The sequence below is a fragment of the Cicer arietinum genome, chromosome 7 (genome assembly GCF_000331145.2).
Source record: "Cicer arietinum cultivar CDC Frontier isolate Library 1 chromosome 7, Cicar.CDCFrontier_v2.0, whole genome shotgun sequence".
NCBI classification, from domain to species: Eukaryota; Viridiplantae; Streptophyta; class Magnoliopsida; order Fabales; family Fabaceae; genus Cicer; species Cicer arietinum.
In genome coordinates, this window is record NC_021166.2 from 52,884,567 (window position 1) to 52,908,923 (window position 24,357).

The following is a 24,357-nucleotide window of genomic DNA, read 5'->3' on the forward strand; positions in this document are numbered from 1 at the left end:
CCCACTCTTTTAGGTTATTTGAATAGCATTCATAACTCGAATAAACTTAATATGCAATGCAATTGACTCGAGTAATCTCGACATACAACGAGTTGTAATCTACAAATTAATGGCAAAAGAACCTAGAATAACAGTACAATTGTCCTCTAATATACCCCAGTTCCAAGCAGCAAAGTAGAACAATAAAAAATAAATTTATCAGTATTACATTTAATCTAATAAATTTTGAAAAGAAATCAAATCATTTCCTTAATAATAGAAATCTTAGGAAGATAAATATTAGACTTGAGAATTTCAAATTTTCTAAAAAAAATTAATTTGTAATATATAAAGATATAATTGGAAAGAAAAAAAATATATATCTTGAGTTTCTAAAAACCTAAAATCTTGAGTTTCTATTCATATTTTTCGGTTACTATTATAAAGAAAAAGTTACTTTCATGTGTATTAAAAATATAAGACAATATATTAATTTAGACGTCTTATTTTTAATACAAACATAATTTCTTTTAATTATTTGTGAATCTATGGTCGATTGGTCGTATATCCATCTCTTTTACATAAAAAAAAAAAAAAAGTAATTTCCATTCATCCAATCTATGATGTAAGATAATAAATAAATAAACTAATAAGAATTACTATGATGCAAGACAACACAAAAGAACACGTGGCGGTTTCATCCTTAAATTTAGGAGTTATAATATAAAGATAGAAATACAAAAGTAGTCAAATAACATAAAATTTTCCGTACATTGTCATTAAAAAATAATAATTAGTAATTTGTCAAAGACTAAAAGCAAAGTAGGAATCACAAATTCACACTACAGACAAAACACGTGGCCGACACAATTAAGTGTGCATTATCAGCATTACATTACACCACTGTGTCCAAATTCTACATTTTTAAGCTCAATATACAAAATAAATTGAACTATTTAGGATATAGAATTGATCAACAAAGAAAAGTAGATTGATTACATTGAATATGAGAATAAATTTTCTCTATTCTCTCGATTTTTTTAGTAACTATATTTCAACCATTAAATATAAGAGAGATTAAATTATAAAAAATTAAATCTAATAATTAAGATGCAACAATTTAAAAAAACAGATATATTTCAATTGAGATAAACTATTTTTATTAAATATGGTTTCGATTTTCTTAGAGCACGTTCATGCAGTTTTTGGTGGTAATACTAATTATAGATATCAGATATAAATCCACGATTCATTTGTTTTAATAAAAAGATATTGATTTCGATAGTTTACCAAATAATAAATTTTAACTGTACGTTTCATTTTAGACAATCCAAATTAATTATTGTATCTATATAATAACTTCATAAAATCTAATCCTTATTAATATATTATACACTTTATATAATAAATTAATGATTATAAAGTCTTAATAATTTTAAACCAAATTAGGACTACCTATGAATTATGATGGACTCCTAAGAATATCTAACAAAAAAAACAGAACAAAATAATAACTTAGGAAACAAAATAATAATAATAATAATAATATTAATAATAATAATATTAATAATAATAATAAATAATAAATAATAAATTCTGCTAACCTTTTCCACTCTCTCTCTCTTCACCGCCACTCCCTTCTCCCTACTTCTGTACCTTCCTTATTTTCTCTCCAAACAAATAAAAAAAAATTATTTTTTTGCTTTCTTTGAAGAATCTGAGTTTTTAGCAATGGTTTCATTGGGAGCTATATATACTATAGCCTATGTGTTTCTGTTTACTATCTCTTTGGTTTTGGGTGGTGATATAGTTCACCATGATGATGTTGCCCCCACAAGACCTGGTTGTGAGAACAACTTTGTTCTGGTACCAAATTCTTTTTTCTTTCTTCATATCAATTGCATAACTAGTAGTTCAAGTAAAAATGTCTTTTTTTTTGTTGCTATTTTGATCTTGGCTTAGATTCTTGCTTGCTGACAAACTGTGAAAAAATTGAGGGGATGTGGAAAACATTTGAATTTTTTTTTTAGGAAAGAAAAATTGGAGAGTTGGGTTGGATTATTATTTTTTTATATTTTTTTTGGTATTTTATTTGTGCTTTTAGTTTTGTAGTAAGATGATTTGCATCTTATGTGATGTATGCTCAATTAAATTCTCTTTTGTTATTGAAAATGATATAGTTGCTTAAGAAAAAGGAGTTTGACTTTTATAACTTAAGTGACTGAATTTAAATTCTCTTTTTTTTTTTTTGCAATAAGGTGATCTTCTTTGGTTATGCAGTCCTACTAGTATGCTAAATCGGTAAAATATTTTTTATATGATGATGTTTTTTTTATTTCACTATCACTTTTCTTTCTCATTTGCCTATGATTGTTACTATCTCTGTACTTATTGTAAGCTCCTCATTTTAAGCTACTTTTGCAATTTGCACGCATATTAAGAAAAGAAAAATATTTAATGTATCTATTTTATGTGTATATATATTTTGAAAATACCCTTTTGTATATGAATGCGTTGAACTCTGATTTTCCATCTCTTCTTAAGACACTTATAGTATTATTAATTATGGATATATTTGAGAAGAAATTATGAATATATCTAGTAATTTAAAAATGAGAATTATATTTACCGATTTCGAAAGAGGACTCATATTTAGGGAGAGATGTAGAATCACTTAAACTTGCATCTTTGGCACTTGAGGTTTAAACTTGTGGAGTTGTTCTCTAGATAATACTAAATAACCATATTTTGTTTATATTTCATGTATTGACTCTGATAAGCAACCTTGTTTCAGTAAACAACTTAACTAAGCGTTTATCATATAAGTGGTTATCGATAACCTATTTCTATAACAAAAGATAAAGTCAAACTATTTTCATGTAAGCTATAAGCTATTATGGAGAGCTTATGAAAATATGCTGAAAACAACTTATTGACATGGTATAAGTTGTTTTCATAAACTCTTCCAAATAGTCTCACAAATGTTTATGCTAGTAGATAAGTTCAAATGAGGCAATTCAAACAGACCAATGTATTGGATTATGGTTTCTTGATTATGAAGTAAACTTCCATACAATATGGTCTGTTGTTGTTTCCTTAAATTGCATATAGCCAAATATACAAATCTATTGGTGTTTTTCCTTTACAGATTTGAATGAATTATTCTCTTGTGTTAGGTCAAAGTCCCGACTTGGATCGATGGTGTGGAAAATGATGAATATGTTGGTGTTGGTGCAAGATTCGGCCCTACATTGGAATCAAAAGAAAAACATGCCAATCATACTAGAGTTGTCATGGCTGATCCTCCTGATTGTTGTAGCAAGCCTAAGAATAAGGTATCTGAGTTCATTTTTAAACTATAGATAGAACTAACCGAATGCAACTAACTTTATCTGATCGTGAAGCAAATAATTGTCAAGATCGAAAGGTTTATTGTTTAAAAGTATTTATTTGCTTCCTTTTTCACTATTGTTAGCTTACCAGTGAGATCATTTTGGTGCATCGAGGAAAATGTAGTTTCACAACCAAGGCAAATATAGCTGATGAAGCCGGTGCTTCAGCCATCATCATTATAAACTATCGTACAGGTGTTTTATGCACTTTTGTTCTGTTCTGTTATTTTTTAATGCTTTTTTATATCTCATATTCTATTTTGTTTCTCATTTGTCAATTAGTGATCTTGAGGATCATTATTTGTTTTAAGCAACTATTGTATGTTGTTACTGTACAGAACTTTTCAAGATGGTTTGTGAGGAAAATGAAACTGATGTTGATATTGGAATACCTGCTGTTATGCTTCCACAAGATGCTGGATTAAATTTGGAAAGACATATAAAAAATAACTCCATAGGTATGTTACCATTTTCTCTGAAGTGTCTGTTATGTGTGTAATTAGTTGTGGCTTTTCTTTAGCATAGGACAATTTAGGCCTGTTTGTTATGGATTAAAAAAGTTATTTTGACTTTCAATAAACAGAAGCTATGTTGTATTTGTTTATCATTACGAAAATCATTTTTTGTAAAACTCTCATTTTGTGAACATACTGTAACTAACGGACGATCAACTCCTTAAAGTATTTTTTTCAAAAAAAGTGATTTTCTGTAAAAAAGTTGTAACAAATGGACTCTTAATTATTGAAATTACTACTTTATGTTTTGATACATGACTTGTTCTTTGTCTTACATGATATCCTTTGTTCTAATGCATGTGCAATTCTTGCTCTTAAGTGTCCATACAGTTATACTCTCCGCTGCGTCCGTTAGTTGATGTTGCAGAAGTGTTTTTGTGGCTTATGGCTGTCGGTACGATTTTATGTGCTTCGTATTGGTCTGCTTGGACTGCCAGAGAAGCTGCTATTGAGCAAGAAAAGCTTCTAAAGGTTACTACCTAGTTTCTTTTCATGCCAATTTTGTTAACTCTCTTTTGGATAAAAGGAGAAATACTAAAAGATAGAGTGAAGAAAGAATGAATACAATAATTGGGAGGATAAGATATTTTCTTTAGCCAAATAGAGACAAACAAATAAAAATGTTGAAAAGACACTCCGGATGACGGATTGACGTATTTGAGTTTATCTACTGGCATTAGCACCTGCGAGACTGTTTGAGAGAGCATATAAAAACAACTTATAACATATTCGTTAGTTGTTTTCAACTTATTTCCATACACTCTCCATAATATCGTATGAAAACAGTTTGATTTTAGTTTATCTTTTGTTATAGAAATAGTTTCATATATAAGCACTTTATGATAATCCAAAGAGGGCAAAAAGTCATTAAAATGACAAGGCTTTTATGTCTTTTGCTGCATGTTGAGGTTTTTTAGAAGCAAGAGTTTATTCTCTTTTATTGTCTGCAAGTTTTTTCTTTATGTAGAGAAATATTTCTGCTCATATTTAAAAAATCATTAAATCGATTACTGATATACGGATAACTTTTATGCTTGCAGGATGCTCCAGATGAATATGTTGCAGAAAGTGTTGGTTCTCGAGGTTATGTGGAAATCAGTACTACAGCAGCAATATTATTTGTTGTGCTTGCTTCTTGTTTCTTGGTTATGCTGTACAAATTAATGTCATATTGGTTTGTTGAAGTTCTGGTGGTTCTATTTTGCATTGGTGGGATAGAGGTGAGTTATTCTTGTTTTACGTTTTGTTCATGTTGATTAGAGTTTGTTCCTCCCTCTAATCTAAATTATAATATATTCAATAAGTTCTCTTTAATTGCTTGACATTATTTTTGTTACATTGGTTAGCTCATAAATATCTTTTCACTCGTGATTATTCAGTAAGCTTTGCATTCTTAATTACTTGAATGAAGTCATTAGGAGTTTAATTGCTTGACATTATTTTTGTTGCATGGTTAGCGCATAAATATCTTTTCACTCGTGATTATTTAGTAAGCTTTGCATTCTTAATTACTTGAATGAAGTCATTAGGAGTGCAGCATGATTTTGTTGTCATTCAGAAGCTGAATCTTTATATTTTCATATGATTTCAGGGCCTGCAAACTTGTTTGGTGGCTTTATTATCATGGTAAATCTTCCATCCTTGAAATTTGTTGTTCTAGTCTTGTAGATTACATGGTTTGTTCTATAATATTCCTTTGCATCCATATGGAATTAACACAAAACTTCTTATAGTTTCAGATGGTTTCGACAACCTGCACAGACATTTGTGAAAATACCCTTCTTTGGAGCTGTTCCATATCTGACACTTGCTGTTACTCCCTTCTGCATAGTGTTTGCAGTGGTTTGGGCGGTTAAACGCCATGCATCATGTGCGTGGATCGGTCAAGACATTCTTGTAAGAATAGTTTTATCAATGTCACTTTATCTTTTGGTTAGAAAACCTCATAGACTGTTAATACTTCTCTCTTATATAGTACTATAAAAGTTCATTAGTGAAGGGAAACCTTTTAAACTTCCAATGATTTAGGATGTGGGTAAGTAGTTAATAACATATTTACATCTCTTTCTACCTCCTATTGCTCAGGGTATTGCATTGATAATTACAGTTCTTCAGATTGTCCGCATACCAAATCTCAAGGTATGATTCCAAAGTCATCCGTAGAACAATATCTCCTCATTTACTTGTTTGTGATACTTCAGGATTTAAGCACGGGAAATTTATAAACAGTTAGACCTACAAAATGTTGAGGAGATAACTTTGCCGAATACTAATAGATTTTTACTATGAAAGACACTTATATGTACTTGTTTCTCTGTATCAGGTTGGGACTGTTCTTCTCAGTTGTTCTTTCCTATATGACATCTTATGGGTGTTCGTCTCGAAATGGTGGTTCCATGAGAGTGTGATGATAGTGGTGAGTGTTCTCAACAAAGCTCTCATTTCTCCTGTTCTCTACAATGCTTGTTTTGACCTCATAAACATGATGATGTCTTCCCTTTATTCTTTTCCTAAAGAAGCAAAGACTTTTATTAAAATGGAAATACAAACAGTGTTGTTAAATAGAGGCTATGGCACCGTCATGGTGAAATGGCGTGGAGGATTCTTTTACAACTGCCATAGGCAAACTGTGAAGGGATGTTCGCCATGGCGGTGCCATAGGCTGCAATGGTGTGTTCATATGGTGGGCGTTTGGCCTTCATCCATTCCGTCATCTGCCATCAACAACACTAATTACAAGTGGTATTCTAACCCGAATATATGGTTTTGGCCTCAAAAGCATGATGCTTCCTTCCCCTTAAAATTAGTGTTACATTTTCTCTTCACAGGTAGCTCGAGGTGATAAAAGTGGAGAAGATGGTATCCCCATGCTTCTCAAGATACCGCGAATGTTTGATCCTTGGGGCGGTTACAGCATCATCGGTTTTGGGGACATAATCTTACCTGGACTGCTAGTAGCATTTTCACTAAGGTTGGCCATCTATTGATCATACAATATATCACCCTCCTATCCACCTTCCTTGTGTTACTAATGTTTTTTGTGATAGAGAGGATATTTGTTAAGTGCTTATCATATATAAGAGCTTATATATAAGTTTTTACTACAATCGAAGAGGAAACAAGCTTAAACACGACATAAGCTCTGTAAAAGCTGTTTTTATGAGCTATTTGGCGAGCTTATGAAAATAAGTTGAAAGTAACTCGTGGGCATGTATTAAGCTATTTTAATAAGCTCTTCCAAGCAATATGTTAATGGGAAAAGTAAACTCAAATAAGATAGTTGTGTTGTCCACATAAGATTTCCATGTAAAAATGTTTTAGGTACATGAAGAAAATAGTTGTGTTGTATCATGTTAACAGTTTACAAACTTAATTATTCTATTGACATATCTTTACAGGTATGATTGGTTGGCGAAGAAGAACCTTCGGTCCGGATACTTCGTGTGGGCAATGACTGCTTATGGTTTAGGTATGATATGTCTGAGTTTGATCTGGGGATAGCTTTCATGACAAAATGTGAAAGTCTTTGCGCCTATCAACTTTTAGATGAAATACCTCGAATATTTAATACTAGGCCATTCCGTAAATTATTCTATCTACCAGCTTATTATATCTATTAAAATTCATTATAATGCATTTATCTAATATGCTTACACTTTACAGTTTGGCATTAATAAAGAAGCAATACTGAACTCTTAAATTTAACAACATTAAGAACTTCACTACAAATCTATTTTTTTCCTTATATTTTTATTTTCACTTACGGATATGTCTATTTGCTTTCTCTTAAGTGTTATTCCTTGAAATTGAATCTGCAGGTCTCCTCATCACATATGTGGCTTTGAACTTGATGGATGGACATGGCCAGCCAGCTTTGCTTTATATAGTCCCATTTACACTTGGTAAGTATAACCATCATGATTCATACTTGTTTAGAGACATATGCATAAACTGTGTTTCAACTGCATCACATAAGTGTTATTATATAGACTGAAAACAAATCACTGTACAATCTACTGCATTATTTACAATGCAATATTTTAGAGATATGTTATTTATATATATATACATACATAATATATATTATTTACGTTCAATATCAACAATACTCATATAAATTTGAAAGTCTAAACACCTATGGTTGCATAATAGTTTCCAATTTTTAGACTTTACACTTCCCCTTTCATACATGCTAAAAAACACTCTAGCGTATTATTTGATTGTGTAATATTGGCTGATGAAACATGCAAAGCTTAAACCGTTAATATCAGTTCACATGTTGTGGTCCTAAGCCTGTTAAAGAGTTGTTTTGGACAGATAACAGCCAACATTAAATTTTGTCAGATCATTATGCAAGATGGACCGATATAATGTTGTGCTAATTATAGGTCCTTGCTCATTTACTACAAAATAACACGCTGCAACCTGCATGCCCCGAGGGTTGAATGAGCTAGAGTTAATATTTTCGTAGATGGTTTTACTGAATTTAGTTTCCAATAGCTGGCGATAATGTAGAAACGGTCCATGTGAACCTAAAAAAACTGTATTTTGGTCCATGCAGCTGACATCTCTTGGATAAAACTTGATTCTTGTTGTGCTATCATCCCAAGTGACCATGACATTGGACATTTAATTATTGCCAGTTTCTGAAACATTGTATAAATTGCAGGCACCTTTTTGTCGTTGGGAAAGAAGAGAGGCGACCTCAAGATTTTATGGACAAGAGGAGAACCAGAAAGGCCTTGTCCTCATAATCAAGAAGTTAACCAATCAAATTAACCACCATTGATCTCCAACAAACTTGTATCTTAGCTATTAGTATATAAGATAGTGATGTAGAAACTCTTAGGAGATTGTTAACATATGTAACATTATTGTAACTAAATTCCAGCCAAATGATTTCATAACATGGACTTAAAAATCAGCAGCTGAGAGTTGAAACAGATACCACCCTTTTGTGTGTTGTAACATTATTTTTTCTGATATAGCAGATTGGAGAGGTGAGAATCCATATTCTGGTTGATGTCTTTGCAGATTCCACGAGTCTTCTCAGAAACCAAGTCTGGCAAAGCAAATGTCAAGAAGCAAAATGATCTCACTGAAGACGCCATTCAAAAAAGGTTTGGATTTGGTTCAGTAACTGTGTGACTAAGTTATTGATCTCAACCTTTCGATCACAAATCAACAATCAAGATTGTTTAAAGCAAATTTTATTATTGTGTAACCTGAACCGTCTGATCTCAAATTAATGGTTGAGATCGCTGTTTACCGTGTGAAACTGTAAGGAAGTTCATCTGCAGACAATTTGGATCCATTCAGAAGAGGGAAGACTAATAAAATGCGGAAAGACTAATAAAAGGCTGGCTTACACTGAGAGGCTGTTGTTTACTATTGAGTCACAATAACTCGTATTGTATTATTATTATGAGTATTTAATTCCATTCGTGTTGTTGTGGTTGTGTAACATAGATTTCAATTTGAATCTAGTTAAATTATAATTTTTACAAGCTTTTTGTCTTATGTGTTTTGAATTAATAGTATAGATATGATGTGTGGATCAGGATATAGTATCCAGCTATGCGGTTGGTGTTTTTTTTATCGTTTAATTAAAATCAAACGATCTACATTTAAGTTCAGATTATTAAAATAATAAATCTGCTTTAAATTTAGATGTATAATTGGTTATATCACGTGTACTTGTTATTATGTAAAAGCATACTTTTCTTTATTTTCTCCAAAAATTTCATTTTCAGCTTAGAAGCTGATGAGCATTGTCACCTGACTTGTAACTTAGATATTTTTTATAAGAATTAAACAGAATTTAAAGATTAAAATGATATTAACCCAATAGACCTGATTTGAACCAACTAATTCTTGACTGGGTTGGATTGATTCCAATTACACATCATAAAGGACAGAACAATACTTTTTTCGCGCTCACTACTAAAAAACCTCATGTTTTCAAAAGTGTACTTTCGAAAGCAAAAAATTGTTTGAAAGTATTCTTTTGAATGACACGCAATTAATGATTTGTTTTTTAGATGTATACGTCTGAATTAATGTAGAGTGGAGAAAGGATATAAGAATCCGACCCAACAAAATTGAAAGCTTTTGATTGATTAAGGTAAAAGATTAAACAAAATCTTATCCAATGAGGTCCCCAGTGGTCTTGCCAAAAAAAAAAATGCAATTTCATACAAATAGATGCCAAATAAAAGGGAAGTTACAGTAAAACAAAATTCATGCCGAATCTTAAATCCATGATCACATATTCACACAATAACAACTCCAACGATTACATTAAAACTCCTAATTATTGTGCAAATAAATGCAAATGCAGAAAAGAAATGATAAGTAAAAATCCATATACATGATAGAAGCACATAAAAATGAACTACAAAAAACAAAACAATAGAAACTTGCCAAGGACACTTGTTAATGAATAACAAAATTAAATATTTCACAATATCCAAAAAGAAAACTTGAGGAGCTTTATTTTTCTTGTAATATACTTTATTTTGAATCCTTAACAAGCGTCCTAAGGTTAATAATTCCTTAAAACAAAACAAATAAAAAAAGAAAAAGAACTGACATACAACACTTCTCTTGTGCTTGCCAGCATCTCAAAATTTTCAAGCCAATGGCCATCTGAGGATTCATTTCCATTCTGAAAGTCCAGTCCTGAACATGAAAAAGAGATGTTTAATAAGCTGTTGTTAGAATATAACATGATGGGTGGTAAAATACTGATGGAAGAAGCATACAAGCATGTCGACTTAGAAAACCATCCCCGTTGGTGGTAAAAAGCATTGTCTTCCTTTCTTGCGCTGACTTCAAAAAGTCTTGCATTCTCTCCGGCCAGTCAGAATTTAATCTGCGGGCAAAATCTTCCACTTCCCTGCATCACAAAGTAACACAAATTTTTAGCATGAATCATCTTAGAAGCACTTAGTGTAACCAACCTGCAACACGAACTTGTCTTTATATCAAAGAGAAATCTTTTATTACCTAAATGAACCGGTGAAAAACAAGATGCAAGGTAAATAGATAATGTCATGAACATTGACACTAGGGCTTTAGCTCAAGATTGCAGAAGTCATGTGTTCAACTTCTTGAAAACCAGAAGAAAAATAAGATAAGGATAGAGTTTTTTCATTCTGATGCCTTGTCCTTTGCATATGTAAGGCCCTATTTAGATAAACAACTTAGGTGCTTATGCAAAAGCTATCTCTATAACAAAAGATACAATAAACTCATTATTTTCATATAAGCTATAAGTTGTTTTCGGAAGCTATCCTGGAGAGCTTATGAAAAGACTTTCTCAAACAGCCGCACGAGTGGTTTTTTTTTTTTTTGTAGCTAAAAATTTATTAAAAAAAAAGGAAAACAACCGAGGGACATAAACCTAACTCACGAGTGGTGTATGTAGAGGGAAAATAAGATTTTTTCACTAATGGGGAAAAAAATCGTACCAGCGAATACAATTATGCTAAAGACGATAACCAGCTACGATAAAAATACAAAATAGATTAAAAAATCAATACATTGTAAAGCACTGAATCAGAAAACAGCCCCACCTGTCGATTTTTGCTTTTAATGCCGGATCAATCTCATCGTCTATATCACCATCATCAAACTCATCCATAGGACTATCGTCTGTATGGTGTAAATTTGAGGACTCACAGGGTCTATCAGCTTCTGAACTTTGGTGTCTAATGTTAAGACCGTTTACCTCCTGCTACGAGAGGGAAAAAGACAATATACAATCAATATTTCAGTGATAGACCATAACTATGTTCATTCATCATTGACATGGTGACCAATGATTTACAGAGTATAAATGAAACAACAGAACAGAATATTTACTACAACCTTATCAAGTGGAACAGATGTTTCCTGCAAAGAAGAATTCTTTTGTTGGTCTTTTTTCCTTCGGTTCTTCTTTTTATTCTTGGAAGTTTTAATCTCCTTTGGATCTGTGACAAAATTCTTCACCTCCAGTTAGGAAGTCAAAAGGGAAGCTGGAGAAAAATGTGACCCTATAGCTTTCAAACAATTCTGACACCAAAGAATCTCAATATTTTCAAAATGCAATTAGTAATGCTATGAACATCCGAAAAATCATACCAAATTTCTTATCCCAAATGATGTGACCATAAAAAATCATATTTATAAATAATTAAGTGTAATTGAGTTTGTGAATAATTTTCTTTATTTACTTTTCTAATTTCTAATTATAATGATCTTAAAAACATTTACTTATTATAATAGCTCACAAATACGTAACAACAATTTATTGATCTTAACCTTCCGGTTTTGGCCCTAATAGAAACATGAAGTAGACAAAGATGAGAGCTGAAATGCTCAAAATACCTCCATCATTTCCATTAATAAAAGACAAAAGGTCATCAACTGAACGCTCATCTACATGCTCTTCTTCAACTTCAACATTCTGAAACATGAAAGGGATCAACTTCAAAACTTATCTATAATTTAGAGCATGTAAAATGATGCAAGCTTACATGTGTTGTCAATGGTTCAAGTGGTGCATCTATGAGTAGCAAAAGTATTGTAAAATGACAAACAATTACCCATCTTTGCTTATTTTAAATCACTGAGCTTGAAATTTTTAAGGGGCAATCAGGTCTTTTCATTTAGCTAGTTGCCGAAAAATATCAATTAGATCAGAAAATCTTATCTCATTTTGTCTAATATAATGCACAGAGGCTGCAAAGTTGACCGTTTCAGCTCCATGAACTTGACATGGAGAGAGCTTTGGGCTGTCCTTTTTTAGATGTTATTGTCCAGCTGATTTGTCCAACTCAATTTCACAATAAAAATCTCCACGAGTTTTTTGTATCTCAGTTCCGGATATAAAAGCTCAGGCCCTCATATCTCAGTTTCCAACATAGTATGTCCTACATAAACATTTTGAAGCCATTGTTGTGATGGTTCAACACGGTGACACCATGCCATCTGCCATAAAACTATGGAGGTTGATGCCATACACCATTGACAACACTGATCTTCAAAATTCTCATTGACAATAATTGAAACAGAGATACTACCTCCGTCCCTATATATAAAGACCCCTTTGACTAAATCACGGAAATTAAGAAAGTTGATTATAGCATTAAATTTGTTGGTAATGTGAATTATTTTTGTTCGAGAATCAAGGGAAATCAGATTTGATTCTCTTTTATTTTATATTATTTTGTTTATTTTTATTTTATGATTTTGTCATTATTACTTTCTTTTCCTATATAAACAACTTAGGACTGTAGTAATAAGACATGAAAGTATTTTGTCTTTTACTTTATTGATGGTATCTAGAGCTTTTGGTTAGGGTTATGTAAAGCCTTCCACAGTCTAGTGGGGTTCAGGGGTCCAAACATAAAGGGGCTTTAATTTTTATACGACCCGTTTTTATGTCTACCTAATGGCACACAATACCCCATGGAAGGCGGTCATAATGGCCTATGGGTAGCGACGGCGACAGCAGCAGCGATGGTTTTGGTGAAAAACCAGTAGTCAACAATATCGGCAGTGTTGGTTCAGGCAGCGGCGACCTTGGTGGTGGTGGCCCAGGCGGTCCAGGCAGTGGCGGTTGGAATGGTTTCTCCAACAATGGTTTTTCCAATTTTTTTGGCCATAACGGAACTTCTAATGCCCTAAAGATTGAGTCTCAAAATCCTTCTTGCTCTATAGTTCAGAGAGGTAATTTTTCAAATGCTGCTCTACTCAGTGTCAATCCCAATCATACTTGGATTATCGATTCTAGTGCTACTGATCACATGACTGGAGAGTCAAGTTTGTTTTCTTCTTATAGTCCTTGTGCAGATAAGCACAAAATTAAAATTGTAGATGACTCTTTCAGCCATTGCAGGGAAAAATTATGTTATTCTATCACCTTTGTTAACATTAAAAAATGTCTTACATGTAATCTGTTATCCATTACTAAATTAACAAAGGATATAACTTGTCAAGCTAACTTCTTTCATTCTCATTGCACTTTTAAGGATTTGAACACGAGAAAAATGATTGGCAACGCTAAGGAGAGCGGAGGACTATCATGACAATGGACTCGACTTCAAAGACGAACCTCAAATAAGTACCTTTTTTAATCTACTTTTGTTTCTTCTAATAATGATAATATTATGTTATGACATTTACGGTTAGGACATCCTAGTTTTTCGTATTTGAAACATTTGTTTCCTAAATTATTTTCTAAGAAGGATTCGTCTTTATTTCATTGTGAAACTTGCGAATTTACTAAACATCATCGTTATTCTTTTTCTACACAACCATATAAACAATCAAAACTATTTGTAGTTATTCACAATGATGTTTGGGGTCTTAATAGAATAAATGTTTTTTCTAATAAAAAATGATTGATAACTTTTATCGATGATCATACTAGAATTTGTAGAATTTATTTATTAAAAGAAAAATCAAAAGTTGGACAGGTTGTGAAAAATTTCTTTAAAATGGTGAAAACTCAATACCAAACAAATATTTAAGTCTTTAGATGTGACAATAGTAAAGAATATTTTAATATGCTTTTGTTAGATTTTGTTTTTGAAAATGAAGTTGCTCATCAAAGTTCTAGTGTTAATACACCTCAACAAAATAGAATTGCAAAGCGAAAGAATAAAATCTTCTTGAGATTGCTAGAGCTTTACTCTTTGCAAAAAAGGTTCCAAAATATTGGTGGTGTGAAGCTGTTTTAACTGCATCATATTTAATTAATTGTATGTCATCTAAAGTTTTAGATTTTTAGACCATTTCTAATTTTTTTTCGAAATTGTTTTCCTTTGACTTGTGTCTGCTGATTTGCCACTACTTTTGTTCATGAACATAAACAACTTGACAAACTTGAGCCATGAGCAATAAAATGTGTTTTTACTAATTACTCTCCAACTTAGAAGGGGTTTAAGTGTTTTGAACCAAAATCAAAAAGAATTTTTGTAACCATGTATGTTAATTTTGTTGAAAATCAACCATTTTTTACTGTCATTCATCTTCAAGGGAAAAATTTTAAGGAAGATTCATCTTTTTGATTTTGAAAACATCATTGTTTTAGGTGATATAGTGTTCTCACAAAATTATGAGACTTATATTGATGCACCAAAAGAAAATGCCCAAGAATTCATATTGGAACTCAATCCATTTATGAATGAGGATTCTGACAGATTCGGAGACGACAACTTCAAGTAAAAATCACAATGAACAAATTCTTGATCTCAATAATAATGAAGGACCACCTGAAATGCCACAACATAATGACTCATATAAAAAGATACAAAACAGGTGTACTACCATTGACCCTTACTTGGAAGAGAAATGTCTTTGAAACAAGAAACCATAAACAACGATATGAAGGACCCATTCTCCGACCCTTCCAAGATTTTGAACCAATAGATAATCTACCACATCATCCTAACACAGGTAAGTCTTCTTTTGTTCTTAAGAGTTTTTTGAGTATCTTAATATAGACTTTCCTATTGTAATTAGCCTGTTAGATCATGCACTAAACATCATTTTTCTAATTGTGTCATACTCAAAATTGTCTTCTTCATTTGTTGCGTTTACCTCTTAGTTGTTTGTTGGAGAAATGCCAAAAAATGTAAAAGAGCCTCTAAAAATTCAAAAATGGAAGGAAACTGTTCTTGAGGAGATGAGAGATCTTGAGAAGGATCAAAGTTGGAGAGTCCTGATTTTACCTATAGGAATATTGTCAAATGTAAATGGGTATTTCCTGTGAAATATAATTCTAATAACACAGTTGAAAGATACACGACACGCTTGGTTGTTAAAGGGTTTACTTAAACATATGACATTGATTACTCATAGACTTTTGCTGCTGTTGCCAAATTAAACACTATTAGAGTTCTCTTGTCCTTGACGGTAAATTTAGATTGGCCTCTTAACCAACTTGATGTAAAAAATACTTTTCTAAATGGTGATTTGGGGGAGGAAGTATACATGGATAGTCCTCCTAGCTTTGAAGACAAGTTTGGTTCAAATGTGTGCAAACTACAAATATCCCTTTATGGTCTCAAACAATCCCCAATGGCTTGGTTTGAAAAATTCATTCGGTCAGTTAAAAGGGGGCAATTAGACCATACTTTGTTCATCAAAGTTCTTTAATGTTGGTAAGATTGCAATTCTAATTGTATATGCAGATGATATTATTCTCACAGGAGATGACATTGTTGAGATGGAAAGATTGAAGAAAATTTTGGCAAAAGAATTAAAATCAAAGATTTAGGTGCGCTTGAATATTTTCTTGGTATAGAAGTTGCTCGCTCAAAGAAGGGAATCGTTTCTCAAAGAAAATACATCCTAGATCTTTTGGAGGAAACTGGGATGAGTGAGTGTAGACCAGCAGATACTCCTATGAAATTAAATGCTAAACTTTGGGAGAAAGGCAGTGTTCCTATTGATATTAGAAGATACTAGAGGTTGGTTGGCAAACTTATTTATCTAACCCACACTAGACGTGACATCGCTTTATCTGTGAGTGCTGTAAGCCAATTCATGCACTCTCTCTATGAAGAACATTTGGAGGCCGTTTATCGGTTAAGGTACTTGAAATCTAATCCTGGAAAGGGTTTGTACTTCAAGGAAACCAATGACATAGAAACCTCTTTATTTACAGTTGTTGATTGAGCAGGATCAGTTACTGATAGAAAATAAACTATTGGATATTGTGCCTATATTTAGGGAAATTTGGTCACTTGGAAAAGTAAGAAACAAGGTGTTGTTGCTCGAAGCAGTGCAGAAGCCAAATTTATAGCAATGGCTCAAGGAATCTGTGAACTTTTGTGGATTGGTAAACTCTTGGAAGAACTGAAAATGAAAATTGACTCATCCTTAAAATTGTTGTGTAGTAGCAAAACAACAATAAGTATAGCTCACAACCCTGTGCAACATGATAGAACCAAACACATATGAGATTGACTGCCACTTCATAAAAGAAAAAATTGATGTTGGAAATATATCCTGCTATTTGTGATTTCTAATTAGGAAATTGTTGATATCTTGACAAAAAGTTTGCCAAGATCCAATTTTGAGCAACTTATAGCCAAATTGGGCATGACACATATCTACGCACCAACTTGAGGAGGGTGTTGAAGAATTAAGGGAAATCAGATTTGATTCTTTTTTACTTTATATTATTCTATTTATTTTTCTTTTATGATTCTATCATTTTTACTATTGTAATTTCTTTTCCTATATAAACAGCTTAGGATGGAGGTAGAATCTTCAAGGACAGTTGAAAAATTGAAAGCAATCTTATAAAAAGGGACAAAGAAAAATCTCAAAAGAGTCCTATATTTAAGGATGGAGGTAGTATATATTTAAGTAATGAGGATTATACTTGACAGAACAATATATAAAATGAGCTGAAAAAAATCCAGTAGCACCTTTATCCTTTCACGTTCTTTAAGTTCTTTCCTCTTCTTGGCATACAAGCGGTTCAAAAGCCTGATCCTTGGGTCGTCAGTTATGTTTCGCAAAGGCTCCAATTTCTCTTCCTGTAACATAAGAATGTGTAAGAAACGAAAATTGAAAATCCAAGAAAACATAATCGGCATGCAGAGTTCTCACAAGCACCAGACACCTCTGTAAGATCATCAGGCAAATGAAATATGTCACGTATCTCCTCCGGTGATTTTCCTTCAATTATTCGAGCTAGTGCACGACTAGTAAGATCAACCAATGGCTTTAACTGAAGGCTGTCTGCAGCAGACGTCAACTCACAGAGCTTCCCTGTGTCTATCCTAACAAATTTCTCATCATAAGACTTCCGTTCCTATATAAACAAATAATCACCAAGTCAAATAATCTGTGAAATATTCATTGTTCAGACTTGGGTCATCTTGATTACATCAAGAAAATTAAATGAAGGTAACCACTATCCTTAATTCGCGTGTAGTCAGTTACTTTTGCTTATAAATGATTCCGGAGGGAGTAACCCACAACATAAGAGCTTTGACAAAGACGAACCTTGTTTGAGCGGCCTGGTACTTGATGAAATCGACAATAATCAAGAATTAAGCTCAACATTGCAGGACTGACTTGTTGAGGAAGACATATTGCACAATTCTTGGAAGATCCCGTTCCTTTTTGTATTATTTCTTGACATATAAATGGGCAAAACATCGCAATCTCTTGTTCCACTTGTTGGATTGAATCACCGGATGTTTGAAGCCACACATAAGGCTTCATCATCTAAAAATACAAACAAATACCAATGTAGCATCAATTTCATTGCCCAAAAATAACCAAAGCAAGGTATTCAGTGATACGTAAGTTTAAAAGATTAAAAATTTACAGTCAAGAATCCAGACAAAACAAGTACACAACCATATACAGCACAGTCAGATAAAATGGAAACCAAAATCTATTAAAGAGACTTAACCAAGTAAACTCAGGGATTCAAACTTCGAAGATAATATACTGTAATGACTTGTATGAACCACAAGGCAAGATGGCTTAGCATGTATAATATTTTTATATTTTTAAAGTTGAAAATGTGTGCACGTGCAAGAGGGGGGTTTGCCGCTAAAACTCCATGTTATTTAATTTACGGATCATGCATGGATAACTGTGAATTTTGAATCCATGATTCCTCCCTACAATCACCGCCCTTAAATAGATTAAGGTGAAAACTAGACCAGAGTCATTTCAGCACTAAATCAATTCCTTTAAAACAAAACACAGCAACAATCTGTATTCACATAGTAATAGTAATATCTAATAAACACAAGTTTCAAATGTCAACAACAAACACGTAAGACATAGAATACAAACTTATTCATCCACAGTTTCAAAATCTATGTGATTTTTGAAAGGGGGATTGGAATTCAATTTTGTAGGAGAAAAAAAATGACACTGAACCTCTAAACATGCACAAATGCATTCTGATTCATGGCAAAACGAAACTATTGAAATTATTGTATATATAGAGTAAATCCAATTATGTATCAAATATTACTGGAAACGAATCATATGAAATGGAATAATTTCTTTTTAGTTAAAAGATAAAGGAATAAGTTATCATACCTCAGGTTTAATAATTGCCATGTCAGTTTCTGACATCAGAGAACAATTTGACTAGCAAAATATGCAGATATCGGAAGTTTCTTTATGAGACAAGGAATATAGCCTCGGTTCAAAATCTAAACTTCCAGACAACCACTTATAATGTCCACCCGTCAAAGGACTTCTGCGATCAGGATTATGTTACTCAAGCAACATTACTCAAATACACAATGTCCCTGAGAGAATTCAGTGTCACATGAAACTGTGTCATAATATATCATACGGCAAGTAAATATGTATGAACTTGCCATATATAAGAATGAAGAATTATTTGGTACCTGGCTAAGAAGTCAATAAGCACAATGAATGCAATAGAGAAATGAAGAGCATGCTAATATATACTGCTGCTCTTAAATTATGGCCACAACAAAGTGGTACAATAAGGCAACATGCCAACATTGCATAATTATTCCTAAGTAAATCCTACATTGTTGTTTGATAGGCATTGGGATTTGGGACAGAACTCGTCATGTTTCCTCCACAATTCTAACTTTTCCACCATACACTGCCATATTATATCAGGTGGTTTCTTTCTTTGTGTGTTTTATTTTCTGATGGCAAAAAATTGATTTAAAATAGTTTGATTGTGTGAAATTGATTTTAGTTAAAACTTAAAAATGAGTTGAATATAAAATGAAATATGTTTAGATATATTCATGTAAAAGTGAGATGAACAATAAATTTCATGCTATAAATCACGATTGGAGAAGGAAAAAAAACTATAAATCACAACTTCAAATCCATCTGCAGAAGCAATTCGACTTGAGAAAAGAACACTCAAGCATGTCAAAATCAATTTTGTACTTCTACAATCACTTTTGCCTCTCACAAAAGTGAAACCAAACGTGCAGTAAAAATGGTATAGTTTCTTACTCCCTCTGGAATGAAATATAAGCAAAAAATAGTAGTTGAAAATTTGATGTATCTGATTAAAAATTAAGACTAGATACATCAACTTTTCAGTTACCCTTTTTGCTTATATTTCATCCAAGAGTAGTATCTCTCTTACATTTACCTAAATTATTTATTTACAATTTAATAAACCATACCAAGCATATAGCCACACACAATTGCTAAACCTACAAATTAATATTGCTCTAATTTGAGGTGAAGAATCTCCCATAATGCAACTCGCTACCATAATACTGGTAATAACAGCCATATCTTTTTATCAAAATAATTCTGAAAAACCAACCAAATATTAAATCAAAAACTGTATATCTTCAATTCTTCATAATCAGAACTTTGACTCTTTGAACAGCATTAACTAACATACTAGCAACTAGCAAGGTTCAATGCAGCATCTCAAATAAGGTTTTCAATTTGTTCAGAAAAAACCCTATCAAAATTGTTAAAATTAAATTCCTATTACTTCTTGCTTTAACAATCAAGCAAATACATCATATTAACAATACAAAACTTATTTTCCCCTGTCAATAATCTTACTTCACTTCTACTCACAAGTATCAAATTACATTTATTTAAAAATCATCCCAAAAACAAAAAGTTAACCATCAAAATATACAAATCAACTTGTATTTTAATCACAATTCCAAAATCAAATTAAAAAAAAAAAATAAAAATAAAACATTACAAAACTAAAAATCAAGTCTTTAAATCATTCTATTAAAATCAGAAAATAAACATTTCAAATCAGATTTTTTTTTTCTTTCAAGTGGATAATAATAATAATTAAACTGTATGATTTCTTAGCCTCGTAATTATCAGACAGATTACCATCTAGCTAAACAAAACAAAATACAGAAAATTTAAAAAGAGGGAAAAAAATAGGAAACAAAAAAATAATCCCATTTTGAAAAGAAAAAATACCCACAATTCTTCAACACGAACATAGGTAAATTAAATTAAAGAGAGAGAGAGAGAGAGTAACAAAACATAACATTAGAAATGAAGAATTAAAATCAAATGCAAGAATAAATCGGAGTGTGTTGATGTACACGTGTACCTTGAAGTGAAGAGAAATGGATTTGTAGAGTGAGAAAACTGAGGAGAGAGAAAATGAGAGTTGGCAATTTTTTGTGACCGAAGAAAAAAAAAATATCATTGTATTGGTTTGTATTGTATAGCTGCAATCATTTTCAATGACAACAATTGTGAAGGGGATGATGAAATGAGGTGCGTTAAACGACGCCGTATAGAATGAACCCAATTAGGTTGTTTGGTTAGGCCCGAAAGATTGGGTAAGCCTTTGGGTTGAGATGGGCTATTGTCTGAAATTAACAACGAGGTATAAATAATTTGAACATGCGAATGGTTTTTAAATTATTACTCTATATAAATAGTAAAAATATAATAAATAATTTTTAACTAATCACTTTAGCTCCTCAGTTGCTTTAAAGATAAGAAACGATGGTTCGTAGATTAATTTGATGGACTGAAAATGGTTTAAAAATTATTTAATATATTTTTATATCTATAATGAAGGAATTAAATTGATTAAAGAATGATTATTTATAGACTACATTGATAGTTTATTTGTAAAAGAAAATATTTCATGATACTTGAAAATCATTTTGGATTGTACAAACAATTTTGTTATTCACGTATCTTTGGTTTTGCTACTCACACCTCGTAAATTTTTTATAAAATTAAAATTCAAAATACCTTTTCACTGTTTGTCTCAATTTTTAAATTCTATTTTATTTATCTTTCTATCTTCATCTTCATCACTCACCTCATAATATTTCACACTTACATCACAAACTCATAACTCACATCTCATAATTCATAATTTATACTCATTTATAACTTACACTTCATAAGTCTCCTCTTTATATTGTGATTAAAGTCACTAATTATGTACATTTATTGTATTACGTTTGAGTTCGTATTCTTTTTCTTCAAAATCTGACAATTTTACGTGATATTACGTTGTAAATAATACATTGTACACAAAATTAAATCATATATCTTTATGTGAATTGTGTTCACGTACACCTACATGAATTGAATTCACATATGCCCTAAAATTTAAGGATTTATAAGCGTTACGTGAATACAATTCATGTAAATGTATCTAAACTTAGTTCACGTACATGAAATTTTTTATAGTGATCAGATGCAATACATACACGTAGATGGTTTGAGTTCACGTAGTTTGCGTAAATTCAATTCACGTAAGATACATTAACTCAAATCACGTAAACAATATTTTTGAATTTTTAATATGTTCTTATTGGATGCTGATAAATGGACCAATGGGAAAATAATAATGACGAAATGTATGATGGTTTGAAACCTGATTTTGATTCAGTGAATGATGGTGTTGAACTCGAAATTGACAACGTAATGAATGATGGTGTTTAACCTCGTATGGTAGATTTGACTAATGTGTTTACCACTAACATGATGTTTAATACACAAGATGATATATTGATATGGGCCAGAAATGTTAGAAGGAAAAAAGAAATTTTCGTTGTCATCTTTAAATCTAAAACCGCCACAACACGATCAGGAATAAAGACAAAATTAATTATTGATTGTGAAAGAAGCGACGAATATAGACTTTGGAAAAATCATAAACTTGTGAGAAGTATATAGCCTAAAAAATGTGAATGTCCATTTAGATTGAGAGGAACATCATCAAGTGGTGGTGATGGGTGATATTTGCATGTAGCATGTAGTCTCCATAACCACGAGTTGGCTAAAAAATTGACTAGTGGTGCTTTCTTGACCTGATTGTCTCATGAAGAGAAAAATGTACATGGTGATATGACGAAGAACATTGTGAAACCAAGAAACATATTAATAACATTAAAGGATCATAACGTTGAAAGTTTAACGACAATCAAATAGGTTTGCAATGCATGTTAAGCATATCGTTCATCATTAGAGGTAACAAAATTGAAGTGCAACATCTAATGACATTGATGGAACACGATAAATATGTGTATCGATATAGAAAGTTAGATGGTTCAGACGAGTAGATGGACATATTTTGGGTCCATCCAGATGTTATCACTATTGTAAATAATTTACACATAGTATTGATTGTGGATAACACATATAAGACTTGAAAGTATCAAATGTCACTACTTGAGATTATTGGTGTTACTTCTACTGAAATGATATTTTGTGTGAGATTTGCATATCTACAATTTGAGCATGTTGACAACTTCGTGTAGGCACTACAAATGTTGAAAGAACATATTACATCTGGTAAAGTTCAAGTCTTCGTTACTGATAAAGACATTGCTTTGATGAACGTAATTCAATATTTTTTTCCAAAAGTAGTTAGTTTATAGTGTTTGTTTCATGTATGCAAGAAAGTCAAAGTCAAGTGCAAGATGATTGGGTTTCCAAAAAATAAGCAGGTGCGCGTAATAGATGCATGGGAGAGTCTTCTTTATAGTTTTAATGAGGCTTAGTATTACATGAAGTTGACTATGTTTGAACGAATGTGTAATGATTGTTCTAGTTTTTATGATTATATACACGAATAGTGGTTAATTCTTCATAAAGAAATATTTGTTGTGGTGTTCACAAATAGAGTTATGCATTTTGAGAACACAACAACGCAAAAAGTTGAGTTTGTGCATTAAAGTTTGAAAATGATATTACAAGACTTTATGGGGAATATATGTAGTGTTTGGGAAACTATTTATAGCATAATTGTATTACAATACAATGAGATAATAATATCATTTAAAAAGAACATCATTCAAAATGTAATAGATTGTACGGTCATTTGTGTGGTATTGTATCTAAAAATGAATTAAATGACATTGTGGTTGAGTATGATCTTGTGAAGTATATGGATATTGATAAGTCTGAGTGTCATTTCACTATTATGACAACACATGGTCTACCTTGTGCATGTGACATAGATAGGTATAATATGACCTCATGTCCCATTATGTTAGATGTTATTTATGTTTAGTGGAGTAAAATAAATTTTCATGACGATGAATTGGGTAAACCTTCAAAGTAATTGTGAAACATGAAATAGATGTCATACAGAAAATGTTTGACGAGTTTGATTTACCTGGGAAAATTCCACTTAAGAGTAAATTGCGCGAGATCACTTATCCATTTACAATGTTGATGTGTCCACTTGTTGATAAAGTTAAAGCAAATGGTATATGTTGTAACTGTGGATAATTGGAAGATACTTGAAAAAATGAGACATGTGATTGCTTCAAAGTTTAACCCGATTTTTGTTTCATTGTCATTTAACCAATCGCAAACATTTTTTCCACTTAAAAGTCCACCGCCAACATCTATATCAGATCATCTTATGATTGTTATTATATTTGTGAAGATTTGTCACTTTGTGCATGTACTAACTATGTAATTTAATTTGATTTTATCAACCTCTTTTTATTGTTTAATAACTTAAT

At 31.7% G+C, this 24,357-nt stretch overlaps 2 protein-coding genes across 8 annotated transcripts; one reads left to right on the forward strand and one right to left on the reverse strand.

The window, feature by feature from the left end:
• The first annotated feature begins 1,587 nt into the window (after nucleotides 1-1,587).
• LOC101506249 (signal peptide peptidase-like 4) lies at nucleotides 1,588-9,406 on the forward strand. Its single transcript, XM_004510725.4, has 14 exons — nucleotides 1,588-1,845; nucleotides 3,156-3,314; nucleotides 3,455-3,566; nucleotides 3,710-3,829; nucleotides 4,206-4,357; nucleotides 4,927-5,106; nucleotides 5,478-5,512; nucleotides 5,620-5,782; nucleotides 5,972-6,025; nucleotides 6,210-6,302; nucleotides 6,715-6,857; nucleotides 7,285-7,355; nucleotides 7,705-7,788; nucleotides 8,556-9,406. The coding sequence occupies exons 1-14, from the start codon at nucleotides 1,711-1,713 to the stop codon at nucleotides 8,663-8,665; spliced, it is 1,611 nt and encodes a 536-aa protein (XP_004510782.1). The 5' UTR covers nucleotides 1,588-1,710; the 3' UTR covers nucleotides 8,666-9,406.
• A 709-nt stretch (nucleotides 9,407-10,115) lies between these two features.
• On the reverse strand, nucleotides 10,116-21,121 carry LOC101505074 (SKP1-like protein 21). 7 transcript variants are annotated; one of them, XM_012718730.3, is made up of 11 exons: nucleotides 20,964-21,113; nucleotides 20,081-20,179; nucleotides 18,959-19,173; nucleotides 17,900-18,124; nucleotides 17,514-17,705; nucleotides 17,317-17,427; nucleotides 12,260-12,338; nucleotides 11,756-11,862; nucleotides 11,464-11,624; nucleotides 10,651-10,784; nucleotides 10,116-10,567 (listed from the first exon to the last, which is right to left on the reverse strand). In XM_012718730.3, coding segments are annotated over exons 3-11 (1,047 nt in total). In that variant the 5' UTR covers nucleotides 18,995-19,173; nucleotides 20,081-20,179; nucleotides 20,964-21,113; the 3' UTR covers nucleotides 10,116-10,565. The 7 variants fall into 7 exon arrangements, with proteins under 7 accessions (XP_012574184.1, XP_073219936.1, XP_004510778.1 ...); XM_073363835.1 differs by lacking the exon at nucleotides 20,081-20,179 and having other exon boundaries at nucleotides 11,759-11,862; nucleotides 20,964-21,121; XM_004510721.4 differs by lacking the exon at nucleotides 20,081-20,179 and having other exon boundaries at nucleotides 20,964-21,120.
• Nucleotides 21,122-24,357: the final 3,236 nt, after the last annotated feature.

Bases quoted from the DNA above. Each gene is read 5' to 3' on its own strand.
- LOC101506249 (XM_004510725.4), top strand. From the start codon at position 1,711: ATGGTTTCATTGGGAGCTATATATACTATAGCCTATGTGTTTCTGTTT. The intron at 6,303-6,714 runs GTGAGTGTTCTC...TTCTCTTCACAG, and splicing joins ATGAGAGTGTGATGATAGTG to GTAGCTCGAGGTGATAAAAG. The intron at 7,789-8,555 runs GTAAGTATAACC...TATAAATTGCAG, and splicing joins TATAGTCCCATTTACACTTG to GCACCTTTTTGTCGTTGGGA.
- LOC101505074 (XM_004510721.4), bottom strand. From the start codon at position 18,994: ATGTCAGAAACTGACATGGCAATTATTAAACCTGAG. The intron at 17,706-17,899 runs GTTCGTCTTTGT...TTGTTTATATAG, and splicing joins TACCAGGCCGCTCAAACAAG to GAACGGAAGTCTTATGATGA. The intron at 12,339-17,316 runs GTGCTACTGGAT...TTCATGTTTCAG, and splicing joins AAGAACGTGAAAGGATAAAG to AATGTTGAAGTTGAAGAAGA.